At 31.0% G+C, this 26,545-nt stretch overlaps 1 protein-coding gene across 1 annotated transcript in view; it reads left to right on the forward strand.

Annotated features, from left to right (window-relative positions):
* The first annotated feature begins 6,139 nt into the window (after window positions 1–6,139).
* LOC148272498 (acetylcholine receptor subunit alpha-like) overlaps window positions 6,140–26,545 on the forward strand; it is a 67,609-nt gene continuing 47,203 nt past the window's right edge. Inside the window, exons 1-3 of the mRNA XM_088239964.1 lie at window positions 6,140–6,279; window positions 12,069–12,184; window positions 15,524–15,692. Coding sequence (XP_088096090.1) covers window positions 6,244–6,279; window positions 12,069–12,184; window positions 15,524–15,692 — 321 coding nt within the window. The 5' untranslated portion in view covers window positions 6,140–6,243. The remainder of the gene's footprint in view (window positions 6,280–12,068; window positions 12,185–15,523; window positions 15,693–26,545) is intronic.

A 26,545-nucleotide genomic window follows, 5' to 3' on the forward strand; every position in this document is an offset into this window, starting at 1 on the left:
ACCTGACACATTTTAAAATGCTCACTAGGGCTATGTATAGCGTGTGAGCTCGCCAATACATGACAGTAAAAAAAATATTGTCTTTCAATTTCCTAGAGTTTTAACCATCGAAAAAAAAGAAGATTGGTAATCAAAGCAACAGACAATTGAAATTTGATGAGTATTATTTTAAAAGATTGTCTATTACGGAAAAAATACATCGAGAAATACGCATTTTTATTTATTGTAATTAAAACAGTACAGTAAATTAGAATAAATCATAATATGCTTTATAATAACAATTAAAATGCAAAAATAACACAAATGTAAAAAATGGGTAGCGATTAAAAATAAAAAATACCGATAATTTTATTTTCATTTTAAAATAGGAAAATTACATTTATACAAAAAAAAATTGTAACTAGGTAGCTACCAACACTGTTAAATTTCAAAACACCACGCAAATTTGTACCTCAGCTACGCCATGAATTTCTTATTAAATAATTTCCACGTCACAAACTCGCCCCTGGGTAGCGCCTGCTAACGTCACTTAACAAAAACATCCTCGTTTTTATTACAATATTTCGGCTACGCCATGAATTTCTTTTAAAATAATTTCACACGTCACAAAGTCGCCCCTGGGTAGCTAATAGTTCTTCTTGGTACTTTTTTTGGCTTTTCCACCTCCCAGCCGATAAAATGCTAGTAGTAATTTAACTAATGTGTGCTGTAAAGTTCCGTATGACCAAATAATATTATTTATTAATAGAATATTATTGACATGTATTTCAAGCATTGCTGCATTCACGTTGTATTTCTAAGTTGAACTGTTGTGTTTTTCTATGGTTATGTTTACTGTCATCTGTCATGTATTGGCGAGCTCACTGGCTATACTTACGCCGCTCACTACTCAAGACAATGTTGCATCTTCTTCCATTAGGTAGATGACAGAGTGACGCGTAGATAGCTTGATTTGTTTTAGTAGTGCCTTGCGCGTAGGCTGCGGTGGGTTTATAGTGCGCTCGGGTGCCTCGCACCCGGGTCCATAGTTCTTAAGAAATATTTTTATATATGCTATGACCAAAATTCTGTTTATTTTTCAATTGCATCTACGTACCTATAGACTTTCTGAAAAATTATGTTTTCGTTTAAATTTTAGTATATTTTGATTATTTTAATTATTCTTCGAAGATTTCTATTTATTTATTTATTTCATTTTATTTGGGATTTTTACAGCTATTACATAAACAAAATAATTAGAAAAATCTTAACAATACTAAAGCCAATTAAACAAATCCACAAATCCACTTAAATCCTGTTATGCCTTATATTATAAACATAATATAATGTTTGTATTATGTCTTAATAGTGTATTATGTTAACTATGTAACTTTATTTTTAAATTTTAATAATATATATATTTTTTTTTTTTTAAATTTTTATATTTGAAAAATGTTAATTATGTTTAATGTGTAACTTTTTCTTATGATATAGTATGTATAATGTAAAAGCCCCATGGGCGTCAACAGAAAGAAAAAAAATAAAATAAAAAAAATAAAAATAAATATAATGACACATAATATATAAGAAAAGAAGTTTACCAATTGTATTTGTGTGACGTTTGTATTCATGTGTATGTGAATGTGTGTATGCGTGAATGAATGAGGGAGAGGATACATGTGCGTGTGGGAATGAAAGGGGAAGAGGGTGCGTGTGTATGGGTGCGTAAGTATGAAAATAATATATTTGCTTAAAACTTGTAAATTGTATTAAAAATGGTACAATAAAGAGCTTATGTAAAAATAAACAATAAGATGTTTTATATTGTTTATTTTTACATATCTTTACAATTTATTGAATAAATATCTAAATAAAAAACGGTGTTTTTTTGGTATTCTAATATGTAAATGTATATTGCGGTTTGTCCATGCAAGAAATAAAAAAATACCGAAGTATGAAATAACGAATAATGTATTATTTGTTATGGGTGACCCACAACCGGTTCATTAACCGCGTAGTGTGAACTAAGATCATTGGCGCAGGGTTAATAAAACGAGTGATTTTTTAATGAACTGACTGCACTTGGACTACATGCTGAACTGTGTGACTGCATTGAGCTGACTTGGTTAGGATGAGTTGGAGCTGACTCGTCGGGCTGACTGCTTGTACTAACTGGGTGTTACCACGCTCTGTGGTCTCTTTATAAGACGCGTTCTTTTGTTCTTCATGTTTCCATGGTACGAACGAAGTAAATGTATTGAAAGCCGTTGTTAGTATGCAGATGGATGTTTTATGTACAATACTATTTATCTTATAAAATATGTTGTATTGTACTCAATATTTATTTATTTATATATACGCATATTTAATGGGTATTTTTAAGGACATATTTATACTTAGAAAATTATTATAAAAGAAAGTAGAAAGACACCATGATATATAGAATATTTGGTAGAAGTGGAAGCGGGAGAAAGGTGTTTATAGTTTAATTTGATTCAGTGTTCTAATGAATGAAGACAACTTTTTATCAAAGAAATCAAGACTGGTATGTCTGTTGGCAGACCTAAGAATTCTGGGCAAAAGGGAATGAAAACCATAGTAAGTTCTATTGTTATCGGTATAAAACAGTAAGTTTCGTCTGAGGTTTCTAGTAAAGATATTTAAATTTATTGAGCTCAGTAGTTCGGGCGCATCAAAAAATGAGTTGAAAATTTTAAATAGGACTAGAAGGTCGGATTTATTTCGACGGTCTTGAAAAGAAGTCACATTTAAGCTATATTTTAACTCATTATGCGTATATTGGTCTGTGGGTAAACCCAACCCCCAGCCTATTTTTCTTAAAAATCGAAATTGAACTGATAAATAAAATTATGACTTTCATCATCGGTTGTTGCTCTATATTTCAGGTGAAATGATCAAGCGATTGTGTGTGTCGTCGATAATAGACCGAAACTCCCACATACAATATTTTTTAATTGGAATTGACGCTATACAAAATGTTGGTATGTAAACAATAAAATTTGACATCGGTCCTTTTAGATCCAGGCTACACATATATTTTCTGTCCGTATAAGTATTTATTAAAACTCGAAAGAATAATCTTCAAAAACTTGAGCGAACTCCGATTTTGTAGAAAACGAAGCTAAAAAACGGACAAAATTCGTAAGTCTACTCGCAACCCTTTTCATACATGATAAATCTGAATGTGGAATGTGTTAAAGGCAAAAACTGATAAGATTATGCTTGGTTTGTTGGTAAGATATGTTTTTGCTTCCTGTGACGAAGGAAAAAATGTGATTAATTACTCGAAGGAAGATCTATTTCTTACAAACTATTTCGAACATATCTTCGTGCTTGAGCTTGGATTGTTCATAAAAACAAAATCGACTTACTTTTTCGTCAGAGTTTTATGTTATCGTCCCTTTTTACTGTTCTTGTGTTCTTACAAAACTGTTAAAATATTTTATTTCTAACAAGTTACATTTTTAACACAACTCCTTTTAGGATTTTGTGGCTTAGTGCTATTTGTCTTTTTCTAATGGTAGAGTTGCAATTTCAAGAGTTACAGTACGAAAAATACTTTAAGTTTGTCCAAATTTTTGTAGACATGTACTGGACACAATCCCCCGGAGAGCTGTTAATATTCACGTCCTTCTATTGTTGATTATTTAAGTTTTTCCTTTCTCTTCCCCTTTTCTTTTCCTATTAACCTCCCCCTCTCTTCACAGATTAATTAATATATTTAGTCGATTTATATATTTTTAAATATATGAATCAATGTTTTGTTATTTAAAGAAAATATTATAATTTACATAAAATAGGTTCATATGCCACTGTTTTTCTCAAATTAAACGGTTTGGGTCGGTAGGCAGAAATTGCATTGAAGCTTATGCATATGTATGTTACTGCATTAGAAAAATACATAGATAATAAAAAATAGAAATCTAGGCACCCACAGGGCTTATATATTTATTTAATTGACGGACGTTTGCAGTCCATTCTAACGATGGTAAATACAATTTCTTATAATAAATATATGTACTAATTAAATAAATTATATCTAATAAAATTAAAGCTAGGACAAGAAAAATAAGAATTACTACCTCCAAACAAAATGCGGTCTACCTGAGTGATTTTTTAAATCTATAAAGACAAACACCAAAAAATCTAGATCTTGTCTCGAGTTTACAATACAACACAATCGGGACATTGATGCATGCAAGCCATAGTTTGTGCTATGTTGATCAAGGAACAGCACATTATTATTTCGCAACCGGCGGATTGGAACATTGAATGCCACTTGTTCCAGTAACGACGGTATATCAATTAAACCTCCAGTAAGAATCTCCAATCCGTGGCAAGCATGAACTTTTCTGACTCCCTACGACCAATGTCATGCAAGAGCGAGGTCAACACCTTCCGTAACTTGACAACACTCCCGATTCTGACAAAAGGTTATTGACCTTTTTGCCTACATAATAGTGTTGTCTCGATGCCAGAACAGTGTTGACCCCTCCACTTAGTATCAGATCCCTATTATAGTATCTAGTATTATAGTTGTGGTTGACGCTTGGGTAAATGTCTCTATTTATGTGTGTAACCACTACTGTTCTCAATATATACTGTTGAATAATATTCAGTACTCTGAATTCTTTGAAGAGCAAGTCACTTGGATAACGAAATGTTTTTTTTTTAATTACTCGGATAATGTAATCTATGTTGTGTTTTAAAGATGTTATTTATATTTACCACAGTTCTATCAAAAAAATACATTTAATATGTGGTACGTTTTCTATACCACTTTATTTCAAAGTGTTAAAGGAATAACGGTTAAAATATGTGATTTCAAAATTCTACGTTTGCTTCCTGCTACTGACGTACAAACGACGGTAAAATAATATCGAAATTCAGGAAAATCTTTCGAGAGGCTTTATTGCGAAAGTCTTACTTGGAAGTAAAGACAAAAATGTTCAAAGAAAATAGACATTTTCTTTTGTTTCTGCTTCCAAAAAATTTAATTACATTAAATAAATCAATAGCAATAAAAATCAAGTAACTAGTTTTGACAGTAAAGCATTTGAATTGAATATTTGTAAATTTAAAGCGATAGTCGTTTTATGAATGTCTAGGAGGTTTTATATTAGATGTTAACATAAGTTGTTTGAATTTTTATTTATTTACAAATTAACACCCAAAGCAAAACAAAATGGTAATGCGAAAAATATAAAACCAACACGACATGCATTTTAATAAGCACATGCACTGAAAAGAACAAACATGTACTGATAAGGACAAATATTCACTGATAAGATTATGAAAATATTTTATGTTGTTTGAAAAAAAGTTTTAAAAAAGGAGAGGGGAGAGAGAAAATTTTCTGCCGTAAAAAAAAATTGTTAATGCTTTTTAGTAACATTTACTATTTAATTGAATGACAATCCTTAAATATGGAATGTCAAGTAGACAATAGTGAGCTTTTTGACACCTCTTTCTGTTCGCGTTCAATCCAGAGAATAAAGAAGAATACAAAAATGTATATTAAAGTGAATATATTATTGACTCATTTGTTGTAAAAAAACTTAGTAGACTAATTTGTTGTTATTTTTTTTGAGTCCTCTTCTTTTTTTTTATTTGGAAACAGACGCAACTTTCATATGTTTATACTCAATATATTTTCTTTATCTTAATTGTGATATCGTAGATGCGTTTATGCAACCACGCAGATTATTCCGATTCTTTGCGTTTCTTTCTTTGTAAAATGGGGATTCCGGATATGAAACGTGATCAATCAGTACAACATTTATTATTCTGACTATGTTTGAACCTCTTTAGTTGTAATTTCTTCAATCTGTCGAGTTTTTTGCAAAACGTCAAACTTACGAAAGTAGTGGAGTTTAATTAAATTGAAATTGCAATTTGTGAAATTATATTACAAAATGTAACTCGATTTTTGGAAATAATTTTTGGAATAATTAGCAAACCCGATTGAAACCCCGTTTTTTCGGTTTTTGATGTGAGGTGTGAGTGTTTACTTTTATAAATTAAAAAGGCGTTTATGTTACTTATTTTAAGGTCAGTTTTTTCAATCGAAACGCATGATTTTTTATATTTTTTTTCAGTGCCGATGGAAATTTCGAGGTGACCTTGGCAACCAAAGCGACCTTGAACTACACTGGCCGAGTCGACTGGCGACCCCCTGCAATATACAAGTCGTCGTGTGAGATAGACGTGGAATACTTCCCTTTTGATGAGCAAACCTGCGTCATGAAGTTTGGCTCGTGGACCTATGACGGATTCCAGGTAAACAATACAATGAAACCGATTAATTTTATTCTCCCACCTTTAAGTTTAAATAACTGACCAACGAACGGACCCGACCCGCCTTCAAGCCGATAAACGATTTTAAATAACCAACCTACAAATTGAGCAAGCTTTAAGCTTCAAATTTGAGCAACGAATAGAGTCGCTTTAAAGCTTACCATTACGAATTAACTGTGACCCCTAAAATATAACCTATATAATTACAATATTTGAGTTTGTCCAAATGTTCAAATGTTCTGTCTACGAACATTTGGACAAACTCAAATATTGTAATGAAACCAACTGGTCCAAGAAGAAGTTTAAAAATTGAAAAATTGTTTTCAGGCGTTGCCTAGTATGTGAAATAATTCAGTCAGATGAATCTCTTCACAAAAATAAAGGTTTCAGCTCTTTAAATTCACTAAAATCAACAAATGGAAGAATTGAAGAAATATGGATGTTCAAACATAGGCAAAATGGTGAATGTTACACAGTGTGTAAAGTGGCCACTTAAACCAGTCGATGACAGGTCGTAAGCCCTGTAAATGCCTTGACTTCCATATTCCCTTATTTAAGGTATTCTCCATCCCTGTTGTAATTATTATTATATTTAATGCAGGCCTTGGTATTCTCCGCTGTAGGATGAAAAAGACTCAACTCAAAAAATCTACTTTTTGGGATATTGCAAAAGAAGAATATAATTTGTGACACCTTCCTATTCTTTCGTCTATTGTTTCGTATTTTACAAAATAAGAACCGAATTCTGAGTGAGAAATTGTACCAATGGCATTTAGCTATGAATTTATGAAATAAAAATATTTAAAAAAAATAGCAAAAAAAAAACAAGACATTTATTTAATGAGTCATTATTAGATTGAAAAAAAAACGAACAAAAGCACTTCTATAAATAAGATGTATTAATTCTTATAAGATCAGATCAGCTAACCAAACCCACGTTTTTATTTATTCACGAATTGACATTAACTCAAATAAGTCACTAAGATGGTCGTTTTTATATTTGAAAAATAATTGTATGGGAATAAAATTGACTCAACCGGTTTGTGATCACTATAATATGTTTTTCCGCGTTGCGTCCTTTAAACAGCAATAAAACACAACACTAATAGCGTCGCTTCCGTACTGATACGGAATCTGCATTCTCTGAGTAAAGAAGAGACCGATGTAACGGTTTCATCACATTTCTATCCGAATGTTGCGTTTTTTTAAATGCAGAAAGATGGATAGAGAAGAAGATGTATGAATGTAGAGGAAGCGAGGTCTGTATGCCAAGATAGAGTGTTATGGCGTTCTATCCTCTCTGCCTACCCCTACGGGGAAACGGCGTGATGGTTTGTTGTTGTTGTTGTTGGATAACGTTTATTTTCGTCGTTTTATGATCTTAAGTCATTTAAATCTTTTTTTAAATAATATATACCTAAATATCATAATGTTATACCACATTTGTTTAGCAATAATAACGGTAACTAATAGTCAAACTTACATAAACTTTAAATACCTTTAGAATGATGCTACAGATTTAGTATATTTTTTGCATTGAAAGTACTTGATATTCGTCAAATCTATATCAAGAATGTATTGAAAGTTTTCTGGTCAGGCGACTACGGAAGGAGGTCCCAACAGAATGCCCGTACGAGGCTTTCGCGTAACCTAAACTACTTAATACCGAGAACGCGTACGATGTTTGCTCGGAGACACTTTTCATATATAGCTTCAAGAGTGTTTATTAATGATTAAGTTCTCCAAAACAACGTCCATATTTACGATGAAGATCCATAACTGGATTGTATCGAGGGGTAGAGACCACTGTATGAGATTGCTTCGGGAATAAATGCATAACATCGCTGCTGTTTTCATTATTATCCATATACGTATATCGTATATGTGTATATCATCACTGTCATACGTATTATTATATCACTTTTGATTCCATTTTCGACATGTATTATAAATTTTTATTATTTTTATTTTTCTATTATTATTTTGTATATTTTGTATATTTTTTTGATTATTTTGCATACTTTTTTGATTACCTGTATATTGTTTTAATATGTAAATAACTATTTTTGATTTTTGATTTATATATCAAAGAGTCCCGACTTAACACGGAATTTTCTAACAAGTCGGGACATAAAAAAACATATAATTGTGGCCTTGTAAAATTGTGTATTTTGTGCATTAAATAAAAAAAAAAGATAAAAAAAAGTGAGTACACTGGGAACTAGCAGGATCAGTGAGCCATTTCCGTAACGAATTGAGGGTATCAAATCTATGAGTTGGTAAAGCATAATTAGAAATCTTACAATTCTTTTTTCAAAGTTTTTTCAAATATCTCAGTAACTCATTCCTTCAATGAAGATTTCTTAGTTTGCTTTTAATTAATTATTTTAATGAATTCTTAATGATTCGGCGCTTTTTGTTATTATGTTGCAAATAAATCCAACAACAAGGTATAAACTTTCCCTTTTTATTTATTGTTGGTTGTAAAATCATTTATTTTTGAATAAAAGTAATTGCTACAGAGGGCCTATTTTGTGTTTTTCTATTTTCTTTGTCAGCTCCTTGTATGAGGCGCGGTCCGCAGTGCAATGGAGATATGTATTCAAAAAGTCACGTCGATTTTTTCTAGTATAAGCATTTTTTTTGACTCGTAGCTTATTATTACTTGCACCGTAATTTGATGCAGGTAAGTTCAGAGTTAGAAATATAAAACAGCGACTTCAAAATGTTCGAAAAATCTAGCATGTTATAGTCGAAGATCGGCGGCTATTTCCTGCTAGTAATAAATTAAAAGAGCCAAAAAATACATTTCAAAGCAGTCTGCTCACGTAAAAAATTTAAATGCAAACCATCAATTGAATTTCTCACGTAGAATTAAAACTTATCACAGATTCCGACAGAGTTACAAATCTAAAGACTCGCTATTCAAATGATTATTTTTCTTCCTGATGCAATTTGCAGGTCTTGAAAAGGGGATATTCCAAAAACACCATTCTCCCTACATAGTGGCGGGATTTCCCGCCCGTGGTAATTTAGCCGCATTGTACCATGCTGTATTTACTTTGCCCAGGCGAGTTACTATGCAAAGACAGTCTATGTTATGTAAAGCAGTAAAAACCAATTTACATTCCCGTTGTCACTACTAATATAAGGAATGGAAACAGGAAATAAAGTAAAAAGAATGATGCAATGCAAAAACAGTAAACATAAATCATAAATTATTTGTTTTTTGTAATTCGCATTTATTTTGTAGAACATCATTGAAGTTGTGAACCAAACACTGATTTGAGCTTTATTTTTTTTTTAAATCTCTTCGTTTGTATGGCCGTCTAGGTTATTAGGTTATGGTTCAGAAAGTTTTTTTATTCGGGATTCCCAGTATTATTGACCTTTTTTATAATGTACAAGGTTTATATTTCAGTGTATTTGGTTTCCTAGCTATCTTCATATAGTGAAGTGGAAGAGAATTGCGGCTGTGTACCTTTATAGGAACTTCTTCGCATTTGTTTAATGACGAGAAAACCAGAGAAAACTCAATTGAGAGATGCCGGGGTATCGATAGACATCAGTTGGCCTTCTGTTTCGCTTGGAGGGATGCGCCATTTTGTGTCCGGTTATCATTTATGGTCCTTGTTACCAAAACTATTTTTATTACATACTCTTATGATAAGTAGTTGTTACTTTTACGGAATGGATGTGCTTTAGATCCTCACCAACATATCCGCATCGCAGTGGCGAATGGTGATTTTATTTACAGGTAAGCTATAAAAATATCATATATTTGTACCTACATAGGAGGTACATAATATAATGTTAGTAATATATACTATAAATTGATATTTTTCTGTAGTTCTGTGTGATAAAACAACTCTCATCCATGAAATCAACTCAAACGATGTAACTTCATGATACTTATATTATATTATATAGATATATTATCCATTACTTTAATATATAATGCATTAAAAAATAAAGAAAAAATAACACTAGGAATTCAGTCTTCAGGTTGTGTTCATATCTTTTGACGCTGTAAAGGGGGCAACGAATTAATAAATGGGGTACATCTGAAGGGGTTGCTCACATGGACAGCCTTTAATCTCAGAAAATTTTAAACGGTGCAGTTAGATCATAAACATGCATGAGGGAATGAGTGGTATGAGTTGTATTTTATGCAGAGGCGGTTCCTTAGTATGTGCATAAGTGCAGTGCACTGCCAAGTAAAATTTTGTGTAAATAAATTAGTAATTTTATTGATAGTTAAAATATATTATAAGTAGGTAGAAAGAAACAGGGATTTGTTGCAATATAATACACGTTAACATCATAATATTCAATACTAGCGCCAAAAGATCTAGCGAAATCGACTCTAGCGGACGATTTTAACATTTTTTCTACGCATGCGCAACCGTTCCAGTGCAAATTCTGATTTGCACAATCGTTTACCCTAAACTTGTAAGAAATATATCATACCTCCAAAAATCGTCATTTGAGCGAGACAGATAATGCTCCATACCGATGAATTGTGCGTAAGAGGAAGAAGATAATATACATATTCCGGGCATTGGCAACGAATGCGCAAATTTGAAGTTTGTTTATAATGTCACTTTGAACATGCGTAATGACATGATATTAGTACGAATTTAGTTACCTATAACGTGAGTATAATGTTAGGCAAATTAAGCGTCCTGGTTCCGATGCGCGGGATATCATACTATTGCTCGTTTATCACGTCAGACCTGCTATATTGTAATAATATTATTGAAATTAATATACAAGAACATATACAGAATGAGTTTGCTAACTTATGAGAATACAATTGTGTTTTTGTACATTTTTGCATTTTGAAATAAAAAAAAATAAAAAAAGTTGACAAAATGTAAATAAATGCACTACCAATGTTTTCGGTCAGGAGCCGCCAGTGATTTTATGGCAAGATTATTCCACAATAGTTGTAATTATTATAATTCAAATAATGTGTTTTGAATCAGGCTGTGGACCCGTAGCTAGTGTCACGGAGACATAGATCAGATGTCCTAGGTTCAAACCCTACTCCACCCCGATTTGTTTCCCATTTTCTAATAATGAAATATCTACAACCCTTATGTCGTGGGCTAATAAAATCGACACTGATTGGAGAACGAGGCGAAATATCGTGCAAAAGCCTCTGTTCTTGAGTTCGCGGACTCTACGCGGCGCTCGCGTTGCGAATTTAAAACCCGCTTTCAAAAAACATTTTTTGAATAATATTATCTACAGGCTTTCAAACAAACTTTTTGCAAAGTATTTTAATCAAAACGTGTTTTTTTTTATTCATCCTTAACTTGTAAATACATTTAACATAACGAAGAAAAAATAAAACGATTAAAAATGATTTTCAGGATTGCTTCCGAGAGTTTTAAAATAAATTGAATTCCTTAGAATCGCATTTTTCAATTAGTTGTCTATTGAGCGAAACCTTTTTTCAAACTGAAGACGGTTTTTCTGAAAAAAAATAACGTCACAAACAAAACACATTAGTGGTGAATTTATTTATTTATATAAACGTCCTAAGAGGTATTCGTATTTTTTTTATAGAGTGACGATATTAATTAGTGATAAAATGTACAAGTGGTATTCGTAAAAGTTTTTAAATAAAAAAATTACATGCGTGGAAAAAATAAATAAAGTTATGAAAATATGCATTGTGTAATAAACATAAGTGGTAAACAAATATTAAGATAATACATCAACTGTCACACTAATAACATAATAAATATTTTTTTATATTCTAGGTGGATCTGAGGCATTTAGACGAAGTAAAGGGTTCTACAGTAGTAGACATTGGTGTGGACTTATCAGAGTTCTACAAATCTGTAGAATGGGACATTCTGGAGGTTCCAGCAGTTAGGTATGCATAAAAATATACACCTACTACGCATGTCGTGAAATTAAGTGTGTCATTATTTGAAAAATGTACGCCTTGTACTGTTTAGCGACAGTTTGTTGATTAATCAGTTAATCATAAAACATGAGAAAAAAAATAGCCTTCACAAGCAGTCTACTGTATTTTTAATTGTAAAATAAAAAAGCAAAGGGCTGTAAATCAATGCAATATTCACTTCGATTGGGCTTCATGGATCACAAGATAAAAAATACATAATACGATAATTTTGTACTCAAAAAAAAATACATGTATGTTTAAAAGTATTATTAAAAACTTAACTTTTGAATCAGGTAATGGTCCCGTGGCTAGTTTTGAGGACTCATAAATCAGAGGTTCCTGGTTGGATCCCCACTCTACCCTAACTTACTTTCCATTTTTGCTATAGTGGGTTATTTACAACGCGTTGAAAATTGACATAAAATGAGCAAATCAATTTAAATTTTTCAGTTGAAAAAATATGTATTTAGGTACACTTACAAACTTATTAAAACTTGCAAATATGTTATCATTTGTTTTTTTTTACCCCAAAATTTCGGTTTCTTATAACAGGTTATTTATTGCCCATATGGGTTTGCACGAATATTGTTTAATACTACATCGCTTCGCCTTTAAACTAAGTCGAATAGAGTTATTTTTAATGTGTTTTTTACGTAAATATTTCGTCAAAAAAATAAAGCAAAAAAACTTATTTTACCTTGTAAATTTTGCATTCAATTCATTTAATTTTTTTATTTTTTTATTTATTTATACATTTTATTACAAAAACATTTTTTTGTTAAAAAACTTTACCCAGCTAACAAGGGTACATACTCCGTTCCAAACTAGGCAATTATATTTGTGAAAACCTCTAATTGGCTTATTTTTTATTTGTTTAATTCTATAAACATGCCAATTGTAGATGTTGGTTATCCGAATAAATAATAAAAAAAAACAATTTAAAAAATTGTAAATTTAAATACCTTGATTAATTGTTATTCGTTGTAGTTTGTATACGCCTCCTTATCTAACAAATACATAATTTAATGTAACCGTACTTCTTTAACTGTAATTTTATCTGAAGAATTTATCTTATCCATTGATAAAATAATTGTTGACAAAGAAAATTTGAAAAAAATATAATGCGTAGATAGAATGCGAGAATATTAAAACAACATCACATACAGTATTTTATAACGAGATAAGGATAGTCGAGATATGCAACATATGCAATAAACTAACACACTAAACCAAACAAAGACGTAGACAACTATTATTAAATATTATCATTGATAAAAACATGTTTTTAAAACAATAATTTAATAAATTCAATAAACGTTTCAAATGAATAAATATGTGCTTTATTAAGTTTTTTAAAAAAAAATTAAATGTACAGAGTTTTTTTGTTTCAGGTCTCGACTAGCTCGAAAATTCCTGTGTTTAGGAAGGACCTTTTTTTTAAAATACGTTTTTTTTAATTTCATTAAATTATGCTTAATAAATTCAAATAATAATAATAACATAAACATATCTAAATAAATATAAATTAGAAAACATGAAAGTAATAAGAAAAAAAATTAATCATAAATAAAATATATATATATACCATTACTATTTAGAAAAAAAAACATGAATGTTAATTTTAAAACATACCGATGATAATGAAAATTGAAGCATAGATTAGAAAATATACCATTAATATTCTTAACCAAATAAATAAATAATAATAAAAATTGAAGAACAAATATAATATTAGAGAATATCCCATTTATAATAAAAAAATTAAACATATGAGTAAATGCAAGCAATAATAAGAAAATCAAAATAAATGTAAATGAATAAACATAAAAAGTAAAAGTAACAAATAAATAAAAACAATAAAGAGATTTTTGGCAATTAAAAGCAACAATTACATTGATAGTTAGTGTATAACATTTGGAGAAATTATATAAACTGTTAATAATGTTATATTTTATTAACAAAGTTAACAAGAACGTATTTTTTAAAATTTATTGGAAATATTGCAAGGCTTTCCGTGTATTTTATTTCTTCAACCAACTTATTGCAAAGTTTTACACCTTTGTACGATGAGTTTTGATACCCTGTTATCTCCTCACTGGTTAAATGATTGGGCTTAAAAAAGTTTAACGTTTTTACGTGCATTTCGGGACTTTAATTCGACAGTGATCTCTCTAAACGAGGATAGCAAAAAAGTTTTTACAGAAACATTCGTTAAATAAGTTCTCCAATGACCGCGAGCGGGCGTTTCGCTTCAGTAGCGCTTAGAAAGCCCCGTAAAGTGCAACCCACAGCATAGTTTATCCCAATCCTCTTGACGTTTTAATTAAGCTTGCACTTACAACTTTTTTGTTGATCGAAATAATGGGAAAATTACTAACATGAATCTCTGAAAGTAAAAATCATCACATTAAAAATAAAAAAAAACTCTAAGATTACGCTAGTTGATGCAGGCAGCTCCTACCACAGTTATGCTTCGATGGATATTTATATTATATATGTCGCCACCAAATAGCACAATCGGCCACTTAACTGAGCGGCTAGGCTATTAATAAAATGCTGGCAATTTACTAAATGGGTAGGGTTTGTTGAATGAACGTTGAATAAGGGTTAACGTCGCTTAGCCTTTAAAATTTTAATACAACAATAGTAATCGTTTTATTAATTTTATAATATTTTATTACATGAAGTTTGGTTAGGTTATAATAGTTTGGGTTAAGTTTTATAATAAACAAGTTTTTTATTTAACTTAATATTTAATAATTTCTTAATTATCAATCCTTAACTTAACTTAAAGTTAAAAAACTCAGTAAAATCTTTTTTATTATAAAACTTAATCCAACTTATCCTTTCCTAAACCGGTGGATTTTAGTTCGGCCGTTTCGTGAAATAAATAAATAATAAATAAAATAAAATAAAAATACAGTAATTTTTATGTGAACGTTCAGATAATGCATGGTTTGCCTTCTAAACTACCCTTAAATATTAAAATACATTTAAAAATTCTGATAACTAACTGTGGTGAGCAGTGATTTTTTTAATAGGTAATCTACAAAAAGTGATCATTAATTTAAACTTTTATATAAGTACATACTAATATTTGAGTAATATAAATTTGAATGGCTTTTTTTTCTGTCTGTTCGAAGACTGTCTGGAGATCGGATATTTAGTCATCATTTTCACAAATGCATATTATCACTATTGAATAATGAACAGCTTTATAGAGTTTTTTGTATGAATTTTCTTTATTTTACGTAAATTAATATTTTACGCTTCATTAAAATAATTCTTATTGTGTTGACTTTTTAGGAACGAGAAATATTACACGTGCTGTGACGAACCCTACCTAGATATAACATTCAACATTACAATGAGAAGAAAAACGCTGTTCTATACTGTCAACCTCATCATCCCTTGTATGGGAATCTCCTTCCTCACCGTTCTTGTGTTTTACCTCCCTTCAGACAGTGGAGAGAAAGTAAGAAAAATAATTATTTTTACTATTAATATTAAGTACATAAGTATCTTAAATTTAAACATAATGCACCTGGTTGATAATACTGTGTAAAAAAAAAAACAATGCACTTCCACGTATAAATCTTAAACAATATAAATAGCCGAACCCCTAATTGGATTTTGAGAAGCACAGATGAGGCTAAAACATTTTGGAAGCATGAAACGCCTACATATGAACCTACTCAGGCTCTCTCGGAGCATAGATGCATGAGGGAATATCTGCATCGCTTTGAGCTGCGAGACGATAGTTGCTTCCCATGTGATGGCATCACTGAGCAGACTGTAGAACATCTTCTAATATACTGCCTAATGTTTGAAAGGCCGAGATGGGAGCTTGAATGCAAACTAAACACTCGGATTGCTGTGACAAATAACCAGCTGAGCTTCTGAACTGTAATGATACACGAAGAGAGACCGTTCGATTCATTACAGGGACGATCAAGCGGGCTAAGTTATTTAATGGTGGTATTTAGCTCCTTTTGTCTAGAGTTATTTTGTTTATATTCTGATTATGCTTTTATTTTTGTTGTTGTTATCTATGGTGAAAAATGTTACAGTCAACTGAATAAAACCTACAAATAAATTCATTCGATAAAATCTTGCATATAACAAAAGCAAGGCACAAATAATTTGCAACTAAAAAAATAAATAAAATAAATTGGATGCATAAATTTCATTTGATTTTTTTTACAAATTCAGTTTTGCTCTTTTTATAGACGTTCGTAGCGTTACAAGTCGTTAAAATGTTGGTAAAATGGTGCTTTGTTATGATTTTAATTATAAAACATTATCCTGAACCTCCCTATTTTTATGAAGTATTTTCTGAACCATCTAAGTTTGCGGAAGTCCGTTAGCATCAGCAAAAGGTTCATTTGGTAACTTTTCGTTATACATAAAATATAATGATATTTGGACTTCACGACAAACAAATCTCTCAGATTTCAGGCACCAGTCACAAAGTACTTGATTACACGTGATTATGTTACAAAGACAATTTGTTTGGAAATATTGCTATTTAATAATTTATTTTGTTCCCCTCATAATTTAATTGTGACATGTGATCATTTCTTATAATATTTACTAGGCATCCTATTTTTTTTTACAGCGCGTCGTATGGGGAAAATATTAAATAAAATACCTAATATAAAAGTTCTGTTGTTTTAAAAACTATCAAACAAAGCCAAAATCAAAAAAATGTATTTTTATGTGTTGTATTCTCAATGAACTTTTTAGGATTTTTTTAATTTTGAAATTACTCCGTCCGTGCCATCACTAGTTTTCTTTAGTGGGTTGCCTGGCAATTGAACGTAGTTATACAGAAAGCAGCCAGTCCACAATTTCGAAAAAAATTAGATGTTGGTGTTATCGGGTGCAATAAGATTAATTCTATGTTCTGCTAAAAACAGCCAGACCGCTTTCATACAAAAATCTGTAAAAATCACCTTCCGAAAATAGAGCCAATCACAAAAACGGAATTTTTCAATTCGCAGAAAACACTCACAGGACTAGAAATATCTTACGGTACTTTGAAATTAATTTGCACTGTTCAAATACATAATAAGATTCTTGTTTGTAAAACCAAAAAAACTAATGTATTCATTGTTAATCATTTGTCAAAGTCAAAAACATTCCAACTGTTGTGTAGATTTGATAATTCACTCTTCTCACAAAGATGCTATTATCTCAGTTTTATTTTTCTATGGCTGGCTGCTTTTTGCACAACTACGATCAATTGAAAGTAGCTGTTAAAACATATGAAACGTTTAAAAAAATGGCTTCCCGGAAACCGAATATCTATCACAACACATGTCAATGCTATCATCAATTGGTTGATTGTCAAAAAACTTTTGGCATCGTTCAAAGTAGTTCATTTTCACAAAAACATTTAAAGCATTTTCGATAAAACTTCACCTTACAATTAAACGCTTTAATTTCAACTGTGTGTAAACAATTGGTGTATCCAAGTATTTCTTTATTGTTGTTTTGAATAAAGTTAATTTCCTTTTCCCTAATTTGTATTTTTTTTAATGAACATTCTTGGACTTAAATGGAATTCCCATGTCAAGGATATCTACCGACAAACAAGGATACTTCCTTTCAAGGTCTCCACTGCATGACATAACCAATACTATTTTAAATATCATAAACTTTTCTGCTCACTCAAATTTAAAGTACACATTAGATCATGATATTCACAATTACAATACGCGTTATTCAGGGAATCTTCATGTGTCTTAGTTTTGCTCAACAAAGTTTGGCAGTAGGTCCTTGGAAAATATTGGCCATAATAAACTGCTCGATGAGCTAAGACACGAAAAATCGAATAAAAAATCCAGAAGTGTCGCAATTAAAACATATTTCTTAAATCTTTTTGATAGTCATAATTATTAATGTAATTTATATAGATGGTGTTTTTTGTTTCTTATACAATAACGTTTTCTTTCTATTTTGTATGTTTTAACATGTATGATATTATGTATTGTCAAAAAAAAAGTTTTTTCTTATGTACGGACCCAAATGAGGTTCTTTAAAAACTCCTATAGTAGGGAGTATAATATGTACTTTTTGTATTTTATGTTTTATTTATTTAAAAAAAAATGGTTACACAATTTCAAGTATTGTTAAATGAGCGTAAAAAGTATTGTTTTTAAATCTTAAACGTTGCAATGCGTTACAATTATCCGCTTTTGACAAATAAAAAGTAATAGTATAGATAATTGACATGAAAAAAAAAAAAAAATTACGTCTTAAATTTTAATTTAGATCAAAATACGTTTATAAAACATACAACCGTCAGTTATCGTTACAATCAGTTATAAACGGTAAACGGTTCGTAGAACTGACGGAAATTTAATAGATTGCTATGCCTCTTTTAATAAAGAACTCGAGAGAAGATGTAAATTCTACTGTTTTTACCTTCAAGTAATTACTTGCATATGAGATTATAATGTATTTTCCTCACCTTGAGTTTTTTCTCTGAAAACGGGCATAAAAACTTTGCTTGTAAGCAGTTGAAATAAAACTTTTCTAACTGCCAGCAGTTTTAGTGCAATAATCGTAAGAAATATATAATAATCGTCAAAAATATTTGAGAAAGTAGTTTGAACCACAAGCAGTTCCGCGCTGCAATATTTTTTCTTCCTGGACTGGCACCGGAACGCAAGCTGATAAAATCGTATCTTTCATGAAACAAAGGTGATATTGATATCCCACAATCGGAATGCCAACAAAATGCCCGAAACTGGGCGCGGATATGTAAATAATTCCTTTTGACACGTTGTTTTCGTATGTGAAATCTTCAAAGGAGTAAATAAACAAATAAGTGAACATCGGTCAATAGTGACGGATCATAATTGTCCTTTCACACGGGCTATTTTGTTTTGAAATATGTAGATACGATTTTTCTTTACCGCCTTGGAGTCAATTTCATTCGATTTCCCTTTCTTTTGGTATGCAAGGAGAGTGTCTCGAGGGAGACGGCAACAAAAACTAAAACTCAAATGTTTCAGAGGAGCGAATGTGGCGATTTCCCGTTTTTTTGTACCAGCGCACAATGAATCGTTTCATACACACTAGACGCTAAAAATTTTAAAAGGTCTCTAAATCCACACGCGCAATATATTTCATCGCGCCACGATAAAAAATATAAATAAATCGTGTTAAATTAGTTTTTTTTTTCAAAAAATAAAAATAAAACTTAAATCGTTTTATAATTTCTCAAAAAAATATTTAATAAGAGCATAAACACAAAAAAAAATCAAAACTTATTTTGTGGTCAATATGTTTCTTTTTTGGGTGATACCGTGTGTGTGGGATTTGTTTCGACCTTTCGGCCACCATTGCAGAAGCTATCTTCAGGGTAAAATGTGTGTTTTGTAGAAAAAAGTACCTGTTTATTTACTTTTAGTTTGTACCGTGTCGCAGTCGGCAGTAAGCACATTTCTATTCGTTTTGTAGTATGTAGTGCTGGCAACCATTTTGAATTTTATGTTATTTAGGTGTCTAAATCCAACACAAACGGTATCACCCAAAAAAGAAACATATTGATAACAGTGGCCGTGAAAAACCTTCGCGCCTATATTTTGGGGTTTTTAAAAAACTCGACTTTTAAATTTTTTTTAACCTACCATAAAATACGTACTTATTTTTTATAAAAAGAAGTACGTAGCATAATTTTTAAAAATACGTAACTTCTAAAGAAGCCTCCTTTTTTTCGTAATGAAAAACAAATACCTACATGAAACTCAAAATATAACCTTGTTGGCAAAATATATGCGTGACAATGAGAGAATAACAGCATATTGTAATCACAAAAAATATTTAGACTTTCAGATTTACCCGTTAGTCAACGCTTGTATTAGTCGTCCAAATTAAGCATGACTTTTTAATGCTAATTATCTGGAAATATCTCCCTGAAGTTATTGTTCAAAAATTCAAAAGTGAATTTCTATTATTCTAATTTCATCAAGCGTGCGTGAAACGAAACACTGTGCAGCATAATATCACAATATAGCCAATATTGCGCCATCTTGGAATACAATTCGTGAAGACAGTGACACTATTCTAGTTTTAGAAAGGAAGGGATGTTTTTATACAGTCGCATGTTTCCCATTTTGAGGACATAAAATCGATATGTTGCTCAAACGTTTATTCGCCTTATATCCGGCTTTTCCTCATATCCAGGCGAGTCAAAGAAAATAGTAATGTGTGGAATAGAATTAAAATTTGGGACGAGTGTTTTCGACACGATGGAAACTCTCACGTAAAAATCACGCAACGAAGAAATTGAGTGAAGATTTTAAGGTTTGTGGCATTTGCTTACCATGTTTGAGGTCTTAAGGTCGATTTTTGGCAGGGTTAACATCGTTGGATTTTTGTAGCAAGGTGGTAACTACATTTTTTTTAAAAGTGAGATCTTTTCATTACTCTCATCAGATAGTCTTTATAGATATGTTCTTTATTTAATAAATACAAAAAAAAAATGTTTTCTAAAATTCTACCATTTTACTTTCCAAAGATAACCAGACCGCTGAGCTTCATACGAGAATCGGTCTTAAATGGGCAGCATATGGTAATCTAAAGAAGTTTTTTGACAGCAACATTTCTCAAAGTATAATACGCAGAATGTATGACAAATGTACTTCTAGTATTGACATATGGAGCAGAAACACGTTCACTCAATGAATTGAATATAAGAAAGCTCCAAGTAGCACAAATAAATCATAAAAAAGCCATACTACATATAAACCTCTGACCGAATAAGAAACACTGAGCTACGGGTCAAAACGTAAACCTACTCATTTATGAGTAGTTTAGTCGCATTCTGTTTGATGTGCGTATGCAGTTTCTGGACTATTCTTAATTCAATGCCTTGCGATATTAAAGGGTGGTTTGAATTAAGTAAATTGATGTCCTCAGACTAGCATCTGAGGTGCAGGACTGATTATATTACATTTGTTAAGATTGCTGAGAAATTCTTTATTTTTTATAATAGAGCAGTGCCTTATGCACCGTTAGGAATGGATAATGGTACGGTGATGGTGTTTAATGCTTTACTCGCCCGCTTCACATATTTTCAGTTTCTTTCCTTCTTGATTTGAATACCTGATAAAATCCCAACTCAATGAGATTTTGAAACCTGGATGTTTTGTCTTAATTTGCGACTATATGTCTATTTTCGGTGCAAAAATAAAAAAACGAGACGTTATTGTAGATAATAGAAACGAAAAATATAACGAAGGTATTTTACATATTCAAATATGGTAAATCGAGGTGACTACGTGTATATCGACAAACATCGATAAATCTTTTACCGTCATCATAAAATGGGCCTTACGCCATATGTTTTGTACAAAATACATTTTTACTTTCTAATTTATGAGGATATGGTTTACTATTTGCATTGTTGATATATAAACTTATTATTACTGTACATAATGAAAACATAGTTTAAAAACACGATTACAAATTCCTTTTCAATCAGATAACCTGTACTAAGGATGAATATACTGTGTTATATTTACTAATTTAAAAAAAAGTTCGTTCTATATTCTGATTGCTTTTATGTACTAAATATATTCTATAAAAAAATGTATTTATATTTTCCTTCAATTGTATTGTATTTTGAGTCGATGGCTACTCTATAATAAAAATCATGTGGTAAAATTTCATACGTAAGACATATTTATTTATTTAACACTTTATATACATATACAATATATATATACAAAAAAAGGCGGGCATATTGCCTTAAGGCAATTTCTTCCTACCCACCCAAACCGTTCAGTTGAGAAAATTGCAAATACATGGACATATCGAATCTTATAATTTCATACAAAAATATTTAACAAAATAAAAATATATGAAAAATTAACACTTTGCTACGAATATTTAAAATAACACTACACAATTAAGAGACAAGAGGGGATGGGAAGGAAAGAAGAAGGATAAAGGATCAATTTAAATATTTAGATAGTGACATTTCAATCTTGACTTAAATGTAAATGAAGAAGGGGCGTCTCTAACACAAGTCGGTAGATTATTCCACAATCTATTGTGAAAGAAGAGGCAAGAAAATTAGAGCGATGACAGTTCTCTCATTACTAGAAAGAAAAGATAGTCCGTGTTGTGAAAGAGGTTGGAAGAGCTCTCTCAGATAAACAGACGAAGAGAGATTATTTAAAATATCGTGAAGAAGTGATAGAATGTGAAGGTTTCTTCTATGCCTGATACTGAGCCAGTGTAGTTGCGTGCGATACTCGGTTATGTGGTCAAATTTGCGAAGGTCAAAGATAAAACGTATATAAATATTCTGCAATCGTTCTAACTTATCAAGTAATTCAGAGTTAGCATCTGGATAAAATACATCCGCATAGTCAAGGAGTGGAAGAAGTAAGCTCTGGACGAAAGTTTGCTTAACATTAATTGGCAAGAAATTCTGTAATCTGTAAATACGTGTTTGCTAATTTTTAATTAATATACTATACATACTGAGTTGTGGAATAACCAGTACATGCATTTTTTCAGTTGCGAATTACTTGGATATATTTTTTTCAACATATAGCCCAGGGGTGCTATTCTGAACCGCTCTTGTGGCACGAGAAAACATTTTTTCTCGTGTATTTTGTATGTAAGTACACGAAATAATACTGCCGCGAGAGCGTTTGGAATACCATCTCAGTAGCTCAATCACAAATAACTATCGACGCATATTATTTTTTGGATGTTTGAAGCACTAACTTTGTGATTTATTTCTTTAAAAAAAAAACTATCGACGTAGTTAAAAACATGCTAAGCATTTGAGCGATCACAATGAACAATAATGAACATGCTTAAGTTATCGCAATCATAAGTCAACGCATGTGCAATCTCTAAGTCAACGCTCGTATTGGCTCGTTTTTTTTTTCCTCGTAAGTAAATACAGTTCAGGTAAAAATCGGCGTTTACTATAAAAAAATTATAGTCATATAAATATATAAAGTACCTTGGTTTTATCTTAAATAGTAATATGAAATGGAAATCACAGATAAATTTTACGATAAAAAGAGTTAGGAACTTATATACACATTTGTTAGATTAAAAAACATTCTGTTTTTTAAAAAAATATAAAAACTGTCTACTACGTAATCATACAGTCTATTCTGCAGTGTGGAATTATAGGATGGGGAGGAGCTTACAAGACAAATTTACGTCCACTTATGGCTGCCCAAAAAACTATCGCTAAAATTATACTTAAAAAGCCTAGAACTCACCCATTAAATTGATTTTTTTAAAAACTAGGTTTACTTTCAATTGATAACATATTAAAAAAAGCATCTATCATACAATCTTTTAAAGAAAAAAAACACACTAATTTACAAAATTCTCGAAAGCCTCTAGGCTAGAAATCAATTTATAAATAATTTACCTTTACACAGATGCAACACAACTACGATTTTGAATCATTATTCATTTGTTGGGAATTTTTTTTTTAATAATCTTCCGTAAATTTTGAAATCAAAAGCAAATTTTAAAACATTTAAATATAAATTAAAAAAACACATGGAACCCACCCTATCATGAACTCCACACAGTGAAAAATTGTGTTTATTCTATAATAAAAAAACTCATTTTAAGGATTATGTTTCATTTAGAAAAAATAAAATGTAAATAAAATAAAACATATATATGTATACATATTAATATAAAAATCAATGTAAAACGAACTCCCTTTCTAAACACGAGTTTTTCACTTTATTAGAGAGATTGAAACGTTATGATTAATTATGTTTGTACAAAACATTAATAACTTTATGATTACTTTGTCAAAAAATATGTTTCAATAAAAAAAAAATAAAAAAATATCAAAACGTAAACGGGGGAGAAGTGGGAGTTTTAAGTAATAATTAAGTTCCACATCTAGAACACATGTGTTAAAAATCATCTGGTTATGAAACCTTTTGTGTTAAAAACCTAATATAATAAGGGCTAATAGCACTGTGCGCACAATATTTTTTTTAATAAATAAATAATTAAATCGTTAGTTTAAACCTAACGAAAATTTATGTTGAAGGAGATTTAAATTTAAAAACTTGTCATTCCGTCCCGATACATTATTCCTCATTTATCTTCATTACTCTCAAGTTCATTTCTTGGACTCATTGTTTTAGTTCATACTTTCAGTTTCGTCCTTTTTGGGACCGCGAAGTTTGCAAAAAAGTTTCCGTTTAACGCGGGAAAATCTTCTCCGGGTATAATTACGATAAAAGTTATGGTGTCGTAAAGCTTTCTGCGGACTTTAACCGACATTTTTTACTCTCTGGTTACTTCGAGATTTTGTGTTTACTTAACTACGGCGCTTTTAAAGTTCACGAGGAAATTTTTAGTGTCAGCTGATTATGTATTAATATTTTTGACCAGAATATTTTTGGCACAGGATGGTTCATAGCGCACTGCATTACTAACAATAATATGTTTATTGATTGATTAAATTTGGTATTCTGTGTCCGAGCGGAGAAAAAACATAGACGAGAGAGAATTCTGATTGTGAAAAAGAACCAGAACCCTGGACGAAAGTTTTTGACTCGACAGCCGTTCTCAGGTAAAAATCCGTATTAAGGAAATCGACTGGATATAAGTCTGCTTCGTTGTGTAGTGGTTCGCGTGTTCGCCTCACATTTTGAGGTCCTGCGTTCGATTCTTAGCAGAATGAACGAGAAATATTGATTTCAAAGGTTGTTCTACGTTGAAAAGATCCTAAAGCCAATCATCCACCCTTAGCTGTTATAGAGTCTTGGAGGATTCTCTGTCAGTTTTGCATTGAGAAAAGTTACCAAAAATATTCTTAAAGGATACAAACTCTATGCAGACTAATGAGGGGGGAGAAGGATGTATGAACAGGGGCCAACACGTCTTCCCTACCCTTAGAATCCCCTCAATGCCTCTATTGTATTTTATTAAATAATATAATATTTACAAAATTTACAAACATTTGGAGGAAAAAAAATAGAAAATAAGAATAGTTAAAAAATAACTGAGGTTGTTTGACACTTTTTTTGTATATTTTTTAAATTTAAATTTCATTGATAAACCCTTACGGGGTACATACATTTAACAAAATATTTTCACTTTTAAAATTCACATTCTACTGTTAATAATAATATTTTTAACATCTTTTGTAAAGGTTGTCCGAGTCTTTTGTTTAGTTTTGTCTGATAGTTTATTGTATAATTCCAGTCCATGGTTTTTTAGTCTCGATTGTCCTTTTCTCGTTGTAAAAGATTGTACATGATATTTTTCTGATATTCTCGTATTGTGTTCATGTTAACTACAGTTTTTTTCGATATTCAATATTGCAAAGTTTCTAAACTAGCACCTGAAGCGTAGGACTGATCACATTACCTTCATGTAACTAAAATAATCTAAATACGCTGTAATTAATGCAGTGCTCTATGCACCACTAAGTGCGGATAGAGAAATAATGATGATGAATGAAATAAATAATGAACATGTAAATAGTCCCTTCGCTGCTATTCCGAACGCTCTCGCGGCCGTAGAAAACACTTTTATCTCGCGTATTTTATATGTTAACACGCGAGATAAAAGCTTTTTCTACGGTCGCGAGAGCCTTTGGAATAGCAGCCCTGGGCCGCGATTATGAACGGCTATCTTCATCTGTAGATCTGTATGAAAAATCAAAGTATCTTCGTCGGTAACCGGAAATTAAACATGTTAAAAAAAAATTGTAAACATAATATTTTTTCCTTTGAGTATACTTAATTTCACTTTGTAGATAAAATTGAAGATCAACTTCTCATCAGAAAACGTACCCTGGGGTGATATTCTAAACGTTTTTGTGGCCGTAGAAAACACTTTTATCTCGTGTATTTTGTACGTAAATACACGAAATAAAAGTGTATTCTACGGCCACGAGAGCGGTTCACAATAGCATTGCGGGAAATATTTTAAGAATAAAACGTAAACAAATTATTTATGTAAAATTTTTAGCGCATTTGCTAATCATGTGAGACGTCTTGGGTTCGATTCCCGACATGGTTTACGTAAAATATAGATTCAAATACGTGTTTTTACACTATGTATAATATTTTGCGGTCCCTAACAAAGGTTTATAGTTAAACCTTCATGTTAGTAATATTATTATCCAGGAATGTTGCAGTTGATGTACTAAACCAATGTCCTATACACTCTGTTGTTAAACCTCTTTGTGTATTGCGATTCAAAAAATAGTAAATGCAATAACGCAAGACGCCATCTTTATCTTTGTAATAAATAATAAAAAATGTTGTAATAATAAGTGTACCATCGCAGTGCCACATG

The sequence above is a fragment of the Micrasema longulum genome, unplaced genomic scaffold (assembly GCF_059751315.1).
Source record: "Micrasema longulum isolate JH-2025_06_02 unplaced genomic scaffold, ASM5975131v1 h1tg002317l, whole genome shotgun sequence".
Lineage (NCBI taxonomy): Eukaryota > Metazoa > Arthropoda > Insecta > Trichoptera > Brachycentridae > Micrasema > Micrasema longulum.